Source organism: Daldinia childiae (genome assembly GCF_008694065.1).
Source record: "Daldinia childiae strain JS-1345 chromosome Unknown Scaffold6, whole genome shotgun sequence".
Lineage (NCBI taxonomy): Eukaryota > Fungi > Ascomycota > Sordariomycetes > Xylariales > Hypoxylaceae > Daldinia > Daldinia childiae.
In genome coordinates this window covers 1692260-1705013 of record NW_022984647.1, presented here as the reverse complement: position 1 = coordinate 1705013, position 12754 = coordinate 1692260, and the positions used below count along the sequence as shown (strand labels likewise).

At 46.3% G+C, this 12754-nt stretch overlaps 4 protein-coding genes across 5 annotated transcripts; 2 read left to right on the top strand and 2 right to left on the bottom strand.

The window, feature by feature from the left end:
- Nucleotides 1-4392: 4392 nt before the first annotated feature.
- Nucleotides 4393-6201, top strand: GL218_06368 (putative lysosomal cobalamin transporter; the record flags this gene model as incomplete). Its single annotated transcript, XM_033583077.1, has 1 exon — nt 4393-6201. The coding sequence occupies one exon, from the start codon at nt 4393-4395 to the stop codon at nt 6199-6201; it is 1809 nt and encodes a 602-aa protein (XP_033433796.1).
- A 1211-nt stretch (nt 6202-7412) lies between these two features.
- GL218_06367 (uncharacterized protein) lies at nt 7413-8676 on the bottom strand (the record flags this gene model as incomplete). The annotated part of the gene is made up of 2 exons (XM_033583076.1): nt 7413-8490; nt 8588-8676. The coding sequence occupies 2 exons, from the start codon at nt 8674-8676 to the stop codon at nt 7413-7415; spliced, it is 1167 nt and encodes a 388-aa protein (XP_033433801.1).
- Nucleotides 8677-9727: 1051 nt separating this feature from the next.
- Nucleotides 9728-10673, top strand: GL218_06366 (putative glycine-rich protein; the record flags this gene model as incomplete). Of its 2 annotated transcripts, none has more annotated exons than XM_033583075.1 (2): nt 9728-9965; nt 10063-10673. In XM_033583075.1, the coding sequence occupies 2 exons, from the start codon at nt 9728-9730 to the stop codon at nt 10671-10673; spliced, it is 849 nt and encodes a 282-aa protein (XP_033433803.1). The 2 variants fall into 2 exon arrangements, with proteins under 2 accessions (XP_033433803.1, XP_033433802.1); XM_033583074.1 differs by having other exon boundaries at nt 9728-10001.
- Nucleotides 10674-11154: 481 nt separating this feature from the next.
- On the bottom strand, nt 11155-12147 carry GL218_06365 (G/U mismatch-specific uracil DNA glycosylase; the record flags this gene model as incomplete). The annotated part of the gene is made up of 1 exon (XM_033583073.1): nt 11155-12147. One exon carries the CDS (start codon nt 12145-12147, stop codon nt 11155-11157), a length of 993 nt encoding a protein of 330 aa, XP_033433804.1.
- Nucleotides 12148-12754: the final 607 nt, after the last annotated feature.

Genomic DNA, 12754 nt, shown 5'->3' with positions numbered 1-12754 from the left:
TGATTTCTTCGTTGGAGTAAATGTCCAAGATGACCAAGAATAGGCAAGAGTCCACAATGAATATTCATGCCATAATCATTGAGAATTTCCAAATTCTCTTTGCATTGCAATACGTGAGGGAAAAGCCGACGTTGTTCATCCGTAGCTCCTTCGGCATGTTCATTTAGTACTGCTCTTGCAACGTTATAGATAGCAGAATTGATGTACATTTCGGCATCGCTTCTCTGAATTGCGAGTAAACGAGCTACTCTGTGGACCACGGGATAAATCGCAATACCTGCCTTTCCAAACCTTCTATTCGGCACTGGTCTAATCAAGCATATTCCACCTAGTTGCCTTACTAGATCGTTAAACCGACCATGAGATAAGTCTGTAAATAGCTCGGCCCATATGCATTCAGGATCTAAAAAGGCGCAGACCAGGAGAAAACCCCGAACATCTGAATCCAGCCTCTCAATGGCTAAACTGATAGTTTTAGTCAGTGACTGATCCAAACCAAGTTTAGAGTCATCCGGAATGCTCCTATCTTGAGATCGCCAAAGACTAATATAGTCTTCTACGTTTATTTTGTAATGTTTCATATACTGAGCCGCGCTATGGACCGACAATGCATGATTGTCTAGGAGTTTCGCTAATTTTAGGTAACCTAGAATCTTGTAAGTACCTAATTTTAAATGATCTTTGAGGAATTATATAGCGTACTAGTATCTCCTGATCCTTCCTGTTTTCCAAGGACTTTTTCTATTAGACGTATGCATTCGAAGTCTTCCAGACCCTCTACATGGACATTTGGATATTTTTGCGCGAGATTCGAATCCTGAGAGGTTATTATAATGGTTCCCTGGCGAATCTTTTCAACGAAATGCTGTACCCAGTGTTTTTTTTCGTCAACTACTGGCTCATTGGGTCGTTGGGGAGAAACGTCGTCTATGAGGATAAACCACTTATTATTACCCTTGGTATTAAGCCAGTTGATGATAGTATCTATGTTTTCCCTTTCCCGGTCTTGAAGCTTATGAGATTCTCCTGTCGCCGAGATGTCTCGTGTTAAATTGACTGACTGTGATGGCGGGGTGAGACTGGGGATATCCTCTGCGAATCTAGCTAGAGTTATGCTGAAGTCAATTTCCGAATTTCCCGGAAGCTCGAAGCGAGCAGTAAAGTCTCTCGATCTTGCAAAATGACGAGCCATTAGCGATTTCCCGCATCCTGCTAATCCGTATAGACATAAAATGGACCGGAAACGCGGGTTTGTGCCAATTTCTTCGGACATTCTATTCAGGAGGTCGGATCTGTCTACAAAGTAGGCAGGCTTCTGTTCAAATCTATTGGAATGTATCCTATCGACATCAAACCTTTCAGGAGGTGATAATGATTGCTTTACTATACAGAATAACGGGGATTAGCGAGATATGTATAACCTTCTATTTATCCAAGTACCATTCAGATCCTGGCTGGACTATAGATGCTCTTTGTGCTTATACAACTTACAGTTCCTTTTCCCATTACCATATTCACTTAACTTCCGTCGCTCTAGTAGACTCTCTTGATCAGCTTGCATGCTACGAATCACGCTTGAAACCGCTAGGAAAGACCGGTCGTTTGGATCCGAAAACTTGTTAAGCTTTAAGTGATCCGAATGTAGAAAAGCTCGGTCCCAGCCGAGGATATGGGCAGACCTCTCGTTTACCGTCTTTGCGATAATCAGTTTGACATATTCATTAACAATTGATCCTAGGAACATACCCTTGCTCGTGTCAGGCCCGGGATATCCAATCTCTTCCCATAGTCGATGGCGTGTAGTTCAATAAAACAGCATATAGGCAAGTCTAGCTTATCCCGGAGCCGGCCAAAAGCATGCGTCTTGTCATGTAAATGCCTCTTTTGTTGATGTCGCGCTATAGTGACACTCGTACGAAAACTAATGGAACCCATAAACCGCGGTGAGGCTTTAGCGAGGCCTCGCATTCTCTTTCCCGTGAAAGGAGTGCCGAGTGCCGCGAACCCGACCGTTCGTTCAGGTAAATATTTGAATTCTCTGGTGCGGTCGGCGTATAATAAGGCCTGTTAAGTAAGAACCGGCCCCCTAGATACGAAATGCACGTAGAAATCATCAACTCACATGCAGCACAACTAACCCTCCGAGGCTATGTGCAATGAAGATTAAGGGACGCTCCAAAACATCAGTGCGGCTGTTATGTAAGTTCTTAACCAGTTCCTCACCGCAGAGATCAAGGTGGATTTTGGGGGCCTTGGAGTGCCACGTCGCCTCAAAACTGTACGCCATAATTCGGGCATTTGGTACTACAGCAGGAAGCATGTCAGGATCTTTCAGCCAGTGAACATGTGGTAATTGCCCTCCCTTGTCTTTCCAGGTCCATGACCAGTCTGCACCAAAACCCAAACCAGGAATAGCAACTATACTAGCCAGCGAAATTAGTCCAGAGGGTTTTATAGGGTCTGATAAAGGCTTACTCGACTTCAGCTTTACCGGTTGGGTCATCATATAAAATTTCAAAGGATGACCGGTTGGTGGAAGCCTACAACTGATTTAGTCATACGTACGAGGCGTCTTGACCAACTACTTGAGATTCGCTAACTTGTTTCCCGTCTTTTTGGGAGTGCTCAGTGGCATCTTCTCGTTGCCCCCCGGGCTTCGCCCTTGTAAATGGAGATCGCATGTGTTGGAAACTATGAGACATCCTCGCTATGGTGGACAAGGCTCTCTTCACAGAAAGATATAACTATCTAGGATAGTTTAATATTATACGGATATAGCAAGCCGTAAAGTAATATATTAGGTACTTGTAGATAATTGGATGAAAGTTGAGTTTACTAGAAACTCTGATAAATTACGTAGACAATACTGGCGTGTCGGCGGTGTCCGTAGGCTGACTGTCGGTCTACCTATGGTCTCTATGGGCGGGGCCAGCGCTAATACTTCTAATCAGATTGGCCAACCATTCAATAGAGGCTGGACACTTGGACAAATCAATAATAATACTCAAGCGCTGTTTCGAGATGAAATTATTTCTATGATACTCATACACTTATTTGAAAATAGAGAACATTAATCTACCTCGCATTTTTACATAGTTATTTATCAATTAAGATCTTGAATACTTCCCCACACCTGATTATCTCCTCTAAGACCCCTTTTATCCCCGCCATCTAAAGAAGATATCGACAATGTAACATAGACCCTATGGTTACAACACAAACCTCGTAGTAATATATGCTTAGAACTCTTTAACCCTTAACTACTAAGCAACCAGGCGTCACTTTATCATCCTTCCACAGGGCTGGCTCGTTGTAGATAGATAAGAACACTTCGATGACTACAAATGAAGCTAAAAGTGGCGTGTCGATTTCGAGTCGATTAAGGTCAAGTCCTCACCTTGGACTGCACAAGCTCACGGATCCAAGTTATTTTCAGCATATCGATGAATGCCCAAGAATAAAATTCCCGGCTAAGATGCCCCTTCTAGTACGTTTCGGAGGTTCTTTAATTGCTCCTCATCGAAGTCTTTCACAAAAAAGGCATGTACGACGTATGCTAATTTACAGCTCAGGGCTAGGGCTGAAGAAGCCTCGGGTGGAAGAAAATTATGTAGCTCGAATAAGATAATGAGTGGTTGATCTAGTAGTAGGGACGTAGTTTGCTCATTTATAGCGCGCATAGGCGGCTGGTGAGGAGAAGAGCTGTCAGCCATTTGGGAAATGTAACTGAAGGTAGAAACTCCCAAGAGACTATATTTAGTATGAGTATATTGTTACACTATAAAGGAGTTTGAATACTGACCGTTGAAGAATAGGAGAGAAGGTGTCTCGAATTTGTAGTCGTGAACTTGGAGGATTGATTGCTTGCAGGTACGATATGTGACATATTTGCAATCATTTTTCAGTTACGGCGAGATATCCTACCACTTATATAGTCATTCAAGAGCATCAAAGCAAATAGAGGTATATCGTAGAGTTTAGAAGTTGATAAGGACCAGTCTGTGTCCTCAGCCAGGGCCTTAACTCTATATTATGTAACTATCCATAACTATAACACTATCCTATTAAGATATTATTCCAACGCTACACAAATGTTGGGAAATATTCATCTATACAAGAAATATAGATTTTTCCATGTTTATGCAAAAGTCGAATAACACCGAAACTTAAGGAATACGTCATGACAACGAAAGCTTGAGCAAAGCTTCCAGCATCATCAACAACAACGCTGACATTCCAACATTCAAGCTCTTAGGAACGCGGGGTAAATTTGCCTGCGTCGAGCTTCTCTTCTCCAATGCTCAATTATTATCTTCCATTCTAATTCTCAAATCTTTCTATTAGTAGCATCGAGACCATAAAAGTATCGTTCTACTTCTAGCATCGTCGAAAATGGCTGCCCAAGGCTATGTTCAGACTTCCCTTATCTGGGTGACTTACGCCGTTGCAATTTTATTAGCCTTAATTGTTGCTAGCATCACCACTTTTATATGGCAAACCCCACGCGACCGATCTGCGATCGTTACCACCGTTGCTATTGTCAGCTTAACCTCCCTCTTCGCGACTGTCTTCCTCCTCCCTGTCGACATCGCCCTCGTCTCCTCGACTACGTCCACGGCCCTCGGCGCTAAGAAGGACTGGGCTACTCCCGAACGCGTCAACAACATCCTCCTTACACTCAAGATCGTTTATTATTCTCTCTACAGCTTCGATGCCCTGCTCTGCCTGCTGATAATTCCTTTCTCTTACTTCTGGTATGAGGAATATGACGAAGTTGAGGAGCAGGAGGGAAACCAAACATTCGGCTCGCGCCTCTGGGGAGCTTTCAAATATACTATTGCTTTCATACTATTGATCGTCATCATATTCCTCGTCGGTTTCTTCGTGCCTGCTGCCGGCGCCCGCGGCGATGGTAAACACCTCGATCTCGACTTCTTCAAGAAGCTCCTCGATGAAAATCATGGAGAAAAAGCGCTGACCTTTGGTGTCGGTCTACTTGTTACGCTGGGTACCCTACTCTATGTTCTTTACGCTGGTGCTGGTCTCGCCCTTTTCCCCGTCTCCTTCATCAAATCCGCCCCCTCCGTGTCCGCGCCGCAGCTCTCTGAAAACACTGCGTCTCAGCTGGAGCAGAACAGGGAGCGCCAGAGACAGTTGGAATTGCGCAGTGCTGGTCGGTCAGATGGAATGCCAGCCAAAGACAGGCGCGAACTAGAGGCCCTTGTTCGCGAAGAACGGACTCTAGTGCGTCGCGAAAGGCTTGCTGCCGAGGCGCAGGGCGAAGGCAAGGGTTTTATCGTCAGGGCATGGTCAAAGATCTGCGCAGTTTTCAGACCGCTGAAGCTCATTGGAGGAGTCCTACTTGTCGTGCTCGCACTACTGATCTGGGTCTCCATGCTAATCACAGGCATCGACAAAGCCGCCAACTCGGTCTGCAAGGAACACTGCGGATACATCCTAGCGCATATCAACGTATTCCAGCCCGTCAACTGGCTCTTCGTACAGACCGCCCGTGCATTCCCCGTGGACTACGTGCTCATGGCACTCCTAATCTTGCTTTTCTTCAGTAGCTCCGTGTCGGGCTTAGCTGCTATCGGTATCCGCTTCTTATGGCTACGCATCTTCCGAATTAGCAAGGGTCGTACGGCGCCGCAAGCTCTACTCATCGCGACGGTCATGTTGGCACTTATCATGCTAGGTATCAACTACGCCATAGCTATGATGGTAGCACCGCAGTACGCGAGCTACGGGACCCAGACATTCTGCGATCTACCACCGAAACACCCACTTGGACGACCCGACTGCACCGACGCCCCCGAAGCTGTCAAGCCGTGTTCGGAGTGGGCGGGCAGCGCGTCGCGCGGGCGGTGGTCGATGGAGCCGCAATCCGTATGCACGCCGACTGTCATGTCGACGTTCCTTAACCGCATCACGCTTAACTGGCCCGTGTTCGGTGCTATCGACTTCTGGGCGCAGTTTGCCTTCCTTGGCGTCTTCTTGCTCGTGTTCCTAACAAGTCTATTCCGCGCCCCAAGGCTCAACCTTAGCGAGATCGACGAGGAAGCTGAGGCTGATGAGGAAGAAGGTCTTCTGGCGAGTACCGGACGCCGTTTTGGTGCTACCTGGCAAGACATTACGGGCCGGCCGAAGCGCGGGAACGGAGCAGGTGGGAATGGTTCTGGCTACGGCTCTGAAGCGTAGCTTCCCCTAGATAGGTAATTACTACCAAGTTACTTTTGCTACAGATAACTTACGGTGTGATATATGCTGTCTATCTATATCAGGCCGAGTGGGAAGACTTGTTTAAATAGTTTGATTCTAAAATATCACCTTGTCTCTCCTTCACTATGTTCTAGGCATACAATGGGATGAGTGGGTTCATACATGAAGGGCATTACATCTATCTAGCTTCATTGTGATGTTGTCAAAATACAAGGGATACATGTGTACGGAGTATGGGTATTAGCTTGCGGGCAAACAAGCAAAATGTATTGGACTGGACTGGATGGCGTCATGATACTGAGATTCTGCTACTACTACAACAAATTGGGGCGTGGTGTGGATAGGTTAGGTAGGAAATGCTAGAAATAGGGAATATGATATTACTTTCTATTGGTATATGGTTAATGTGCATGTGCCATTGTGAATATTCGTTTTGTTAAATAGGTACCTACCTAAGTAGATGATGGTTCTACGGGGGACTCCTCTCAAGGAGGCATTGCGCCCAATTAGGTTTTGAAAAGGGGCTTACTGTAGGACTTGCGAATTTAAAACTGGATGACTAGGTACCTACCTAGCGAGCATTGTTCACTAGGTAGTAAATATTGTGTTTTGAACTCTGGGAGTATGTTGGGCTATGCTATAGCATTGAGTGAATTATCTTACAACTCAGTTGAAAATTCTAGTGTATACCTACACACATTATTATCGGGTCTTGATAGTTCGAACTAGTTTACTCACCGTCCCTTTTTTTTCCCCCTATATATAACCTAACACGGATTATTACATCGTGAGCTAAGATGACTTAATATATCCGACGTGTAAGGCAGAATTCACCGTAGTCAAGGCATATCCACCCTCGCTACTCAGCTTGCTGATGCCAAGAGCTACATTATCTACCCTTGCTTATCTGTATAAGGGAACAATAGTGAGATCCTATTATTTAGGTAGATACCTCACTAGAAGGGAATTCATATGTTACATAGTTAATTGATTTAATTGGAGGCCGTCGAGGCCTCTGTGGCCAAGCACCTAACTAGCCGATCTCTCAGATAGTATCTCGTTTCGGGAATGGCATCAAGCGAAAGGTGGTATAGGTAGGTAGGTCACAGCGCCGGGTATCTAGATATAATTGCAACTCAAAAACTACAATGCTGATCCAACCTAATCGTAAAAGAACCAATCATATATCGTCAGCGTCTGACATACTTCTCCCAGCGGTGCCCACGCTCATCATACCCTGCACTAGGACCGACATGCATCTCCTTCCAACACCTCGCGCAGTAGACGTCGCCGTCGCAGTCTAGACAGCGGATAGCGCCGTCCTCTAAACACACAACACACCACGTCTTCTGGTCCTCGTCTGTGAAACCATATTGCTTGATGAGCCCCGGAGCAGGTCGATCAGATGGTGCGAAGGTAGGCGCTGAAGGGAGGCCTAAGGAATCGATGTCTGCTGGTACCGAAGGCAGATCCGGACCAACAGGTGTATCAACGTTGAGCGCAGCCATGCGAGACGTGATAGATGCTGCAAAGTCGGCGTCGTCCTGGGACGCCTGAGGATGATCTGGTTGGTGTTGGTCCTGCAAATCCGACGGAACCGTAGGTAAGTTAAAGGGGTCGCTTTCATCGGACCCTGGTGCTTGTGTACTTTCATTTGCTGCCTTACCGCCTTTGACACCTGGCTTTGCGGTGTGGCTTGGTGAAGTGGGTGAAGAACCAGGCTGAGACGGAGGCTTATTGGCCTGGTCGTATTCTACCTCGTCAGCCGTTTGGGCGATAATATCGTCGGCTTCACGAGTCATCCGTTCACCCTCGGAGTCGTCGTCGCTACTGTCTTCACCTTCGTTTTCATTGCGAGATTTCTTAGTCTCCGAGTCCTTTTCTGGATCCTGGCTGGTTTTGGCAGCATCTCCAAGTTCTTCAAGAAGTGCGGTTACCCTGCGATGCTCGTCTTCAGCTAATACCTCCTCGAGCCATTGCTGATCAGATTCAAGATCTGCAAGAAGCTCTTCGAGAGTCTGATCGTCGGTATAAAAGAGTGGATCTTCATCTTCATTCGCATCTTCTATAGATGAAGTTGGTGCTGCGTCTACTCCCGTGCCCGAAGATTCGGGATTAGGGGGTGGCTGTTGTTGTGGTGGGTTTGAAGATGAAGAAGTGATGTGGATATTGCTATCATTTTGGTTTCGAAGACTCTTTAACCTTTCTGTGAGAGCATCTTCTTTGGATAAAGGCTTGGCTGATTCTATAGTAGATGCTGCAACTGACCTAGATACCTACGCTTAGCGAACTTATGGTCTCATGTAACAGGCTATGTAAGCCTGATATATGAAATAAAATAAGAAATTATACAAGGTTGCCTTACTTTGATGACGGGCTTAGATTGACAGTGCTAGGCTTAAGAGCATTTAGCCTCTCAAGAAGAGTTCGATCAGATCCCGGGAGGTCCGTCATGGTCAAGATGAGTAGGCGATACACTGATGTTGCTGTGTTCAATAATAAGTGGCTGTATGAGGCGTTAACTTTAGTTTCCTATTGGTTTCCCAAATATTATCAAGGTTCATGCTGACAATTGTAAGGCTGAGCAGGTGGTCCGGAGATTATTGTGCATCTAACCTAACCTAACCTAACCTAACCTAGATAATTAGTGTATCTTGCCAATTTGAGGGAACGTGATGTCACTGTAAGATCGGGCTCAGCTTAAGTTGCACTAACAGGGAATGGAATGTTGACAGAGTTATTACATAAGTAAAGTGGCATAGCCCTTAAATGGATAAAGTATTCCAAATCAGGTTCTGTTGTAAATCATTGTACCACTTACATGCTTACACATGATAGGCTGTGAATTGAATATCCTTGATGATTTGACATCGTGCTCGGACTCTATCATTTTAATTGGGTACCTACTAAAATTATATTATTGAAATGTTAGGTATTCCTTTTTTTACTGTAGGAGTCAGTCAGATAACAGATATTAGTAGGTGCCCTTCTAGAGCAATTCTAGAAGTGAATCTATTGAAATCATGAACAAGAAGGCTTAGACAAAGCCTTAACTCATTTCTGTTAAACAGTAGACGTCACGAGAGAATAAAGAGGCAATGATGATCCAATCCGCCTAGAAACTAAATAAACCTAAAAAATTGGCCACACCCGCCACCTACCAGTACATACCCAGATACCTAACCTGCTAACCTAACAATGTAATAATGCATCCCAGTTACTAAACTGCGCACCATCGTGTGTAGTGCTTTGCCAAGATTTGCTTGGCACCGCAGTTTGGCCTAAAAGAGGATTATCGAGAGTCATCAATCATACCGTCCATCAATCACATATATATTCCCAGTTTTCGCTTCCTTCTTACTTATTTCAGATTTCATTTGGTTCAACCATCATCAACATCTAATTAAACCTAAGCATCCCTGTGCCTCAATATCCTATCGGAAAGCTTTGATCTCATTGCTCAATTGTTTATTACCTATCGATACTCATAACAAACGCGATTCCCATGAAGACTTCGCATTTCCTCTTGGGCTTAGTCGCCCTTGGTCAAGGCATCAACGCTGCGGCTATTCATAATGTCGAAGATGTCGCGTTAGACGTAACGACATCGGATGTTCCGATAGAACAACGGGATCCGGAGACGTTTGCACAGAGTGAAGATCTATGGAAGCGCAAAGGCGGTGGAGGAGGTGGTGGTAGAGGCGGTAGTGGCTCTAGTGGTGGCTCCAGCGGTGGCTCTTCAGGTTCGTCTGGCGGTCGCGGTGGTTCAGGCTCCTCTGGTATTTCATTTTGAGGAGTACATTCGTCAGGGACGCATATAGGCTAACAATTTCATTACAGGCAGCTCCGGAGGTTCTTCTAGCGGCGGTCGCGGATCGTCAGGATCCAACACTGGCGGCTCGACAACAACCGGAAGTGGTACCCGACCTAATTACGGAGGCGGGTCTTATTATAGCGGTGGCGCAACGCAGCCGTTCAAATCCGGTGGTAAGACCGCCTCAGGCATCTTCCCCTTCGTCCTCGGCGGCGCCGCGATCGGGGCCCTTGGCTTCGTAGGCCTGAGCTTAGCCTACAACGCATACGCGTATCCCTACACGAACCGTTACTACTACCACAACAGCACAACCAATCAGAACGAGACTAAGCCCGTTACGTGCATATGCGACTACTACGGAGAATGCGGCTGCGACGACAACGGTAACCAAACATATTTCAACTCGGTAATCGGAGACGGCAGCTATCAAAACCTAGACAAATCGGTTGTTACAGTAGCTGAGAACGAAACTACACACGAGAAAACCATCTACATCATCGGCACTTTGCCCAACGGCACAACATCGTCCGGTGGTACCGAAGATCCAAACGCGGGCGCTGGCTTGCAAACACTAGCTCGCGCCGTAGGCTGGTGGCCGGTTGTGACGACGGCAATCGCCATCGTATGCCTTTCTTAACGAGGCAGATTTTGCTTTGATTTATAACATACGCTTTTTGTATATATGACTTCGTACATTCTTTCACGCATGACCCCCACGAGATAAGATTTGCGGCAACGCCTCGAAATCAATGGTTGATATCCCTATAGGCGTTCCGGGTTTGTCTAGAAAGAGAGGGTCGGTTTGGGGGTACAGTTTATGATCACATCGCTGCTGCACGTTGTATAGCAGCAGGAAGTAGCCTCATAGATCTGCGAGCTATGCTAACCGCAGACCTGGACTTGGGGGTTTTCTCCTAGACAAATAGCAATATCATTTTTACTTATATGGCCATGTTCTATTAAGTGATATATTATAAATAAGTATCTGAGTACAGCTGGTAAAAGTGACTTTTAGCTAGTGTCTCGATATATGTTCAGGGGTATCTTATAAAACAATTCGTTACGTATCGTAGTCCCCATCAGCAGTAAGAATAGCAAATAGCAAGACATTCTCCCCTTTATACCGGATCTGATATTTCAGGATCCTTGCTATCCTCAGCAGTAGCATCCTCTCTTTCCTTCCTCCTCTTCACGCACCAATCTCCCAAAATCTTCCATATCCTCTCCTTTTCCTCCGGCCTTAGCGTAGCCGCAAGTCCACTCGTACTAGTCGCTACAAACACTCTCGTCCCCTCCCAAGGCTCCTCCTCCTCATTCCCCTCAAAAACACCCATCCTCTCCTCCTGCCACCCATACTTAAACTCGCCCTTCTTCATAGCCCGTCCATGGCGCACGCGAAACACGCTTTCCCAGATACTCTTGCCCGTGACACACGCGACCTCGGGCCGCCACCGGCGACACTTATCCTCGAGAATGGCAACGCCCTCGTCCATCTCGGCCTTGCTCAGCTCGGCGCCGTTGCGCGACGGGCGGGCCACGATGTTAGTGTGGCCGAGCGCGTACCGCGCCGGCATGGTCTGGTCCTCGTACGCGTGGCATCGGACAGGCGTGATCCCAGACGAGTAGAGCAGCTTCCAGAAAAGGTTTGAGGGGTGCGCGTATGCGTGTCCGACGCGCGCTGTCTGGAGGCCGGGATTCAGCCCGATGAAGAAGATTAATAGGTTTGGCGCGATTGCGTCTGGGAGTAGGGGTAAGTGTGCGTATGTTGAGGGCGGGGCGTATGAAGACGGTCCTCGAGATCGCTTTTTTGGAGAGGATGAGGCCGATGCTGGGGGTGTACTTTTTCTGCTACTCTCATCTGCTTCTGATACCCCCGAGGGCGCTTTGCGCTTCTTTGATTTGGGTGGCGTTTTTGATGATAGTGAGAGTGAGCCCTGAGATGAGGCGGCAGACTGAGGTGTCAGTAGCCTCTGGCTTCGACGTGGTGATATAGACGATGAGCTTTGGCTCGACCCGTTAAACACGAAATTCTTCAATTGAAGACGACCTTCAAAACTTGTCTCTCCCAGTGAATTGTGTATGTCTTGATTATCTTCATCTGCCGCCATCATGACGGTTTATGACGAATATGAGAAGTTTAGTCTATGTTAAATGAAACTGCTGTAAATCTTCATGTCAAGGAAATAGAAGGCTGATACTAGATAAGTATGTACATTGTCACTCAGTCAAACTCTATTAGTTTAGGTAGATTCTTGGGGTGATTCCTGGGGTAGTCGCCACTGCGAAGTCATCTTGACTTGCCGTATGAGCATAGTAGATCTGCTAGGGTCTTATGTAATTACCGAGTTAATAATCGATAAAAGGTACATCTTCATATGTACTAATCTTAGGTAAGGTATGACCTTGTATACGGATCCTTACTGACATTCCGTACTGATTGACATCTCATAAGTTCGTATAAGTCTAAGACTGACTGTAAACGTCAATTGAACAGATGGCATCACCGACGCCTTCGTGTTGATGTCAATCCAAGACCATCATCCCTATCCAAGTCCTCGTATCGAATGCCAGATCGGAAAGACTTGTCAGGGATTATTGCAGGAGCCGGCAGCGGCGCGACCCAGAGCTTCCAAAACTGCGGGTATACCTGCAGATCGGATACGGCGAGTCAGGTACCGCAAGTCTCTTGCGAATTCAATTTACCATTGAACTGGGTAT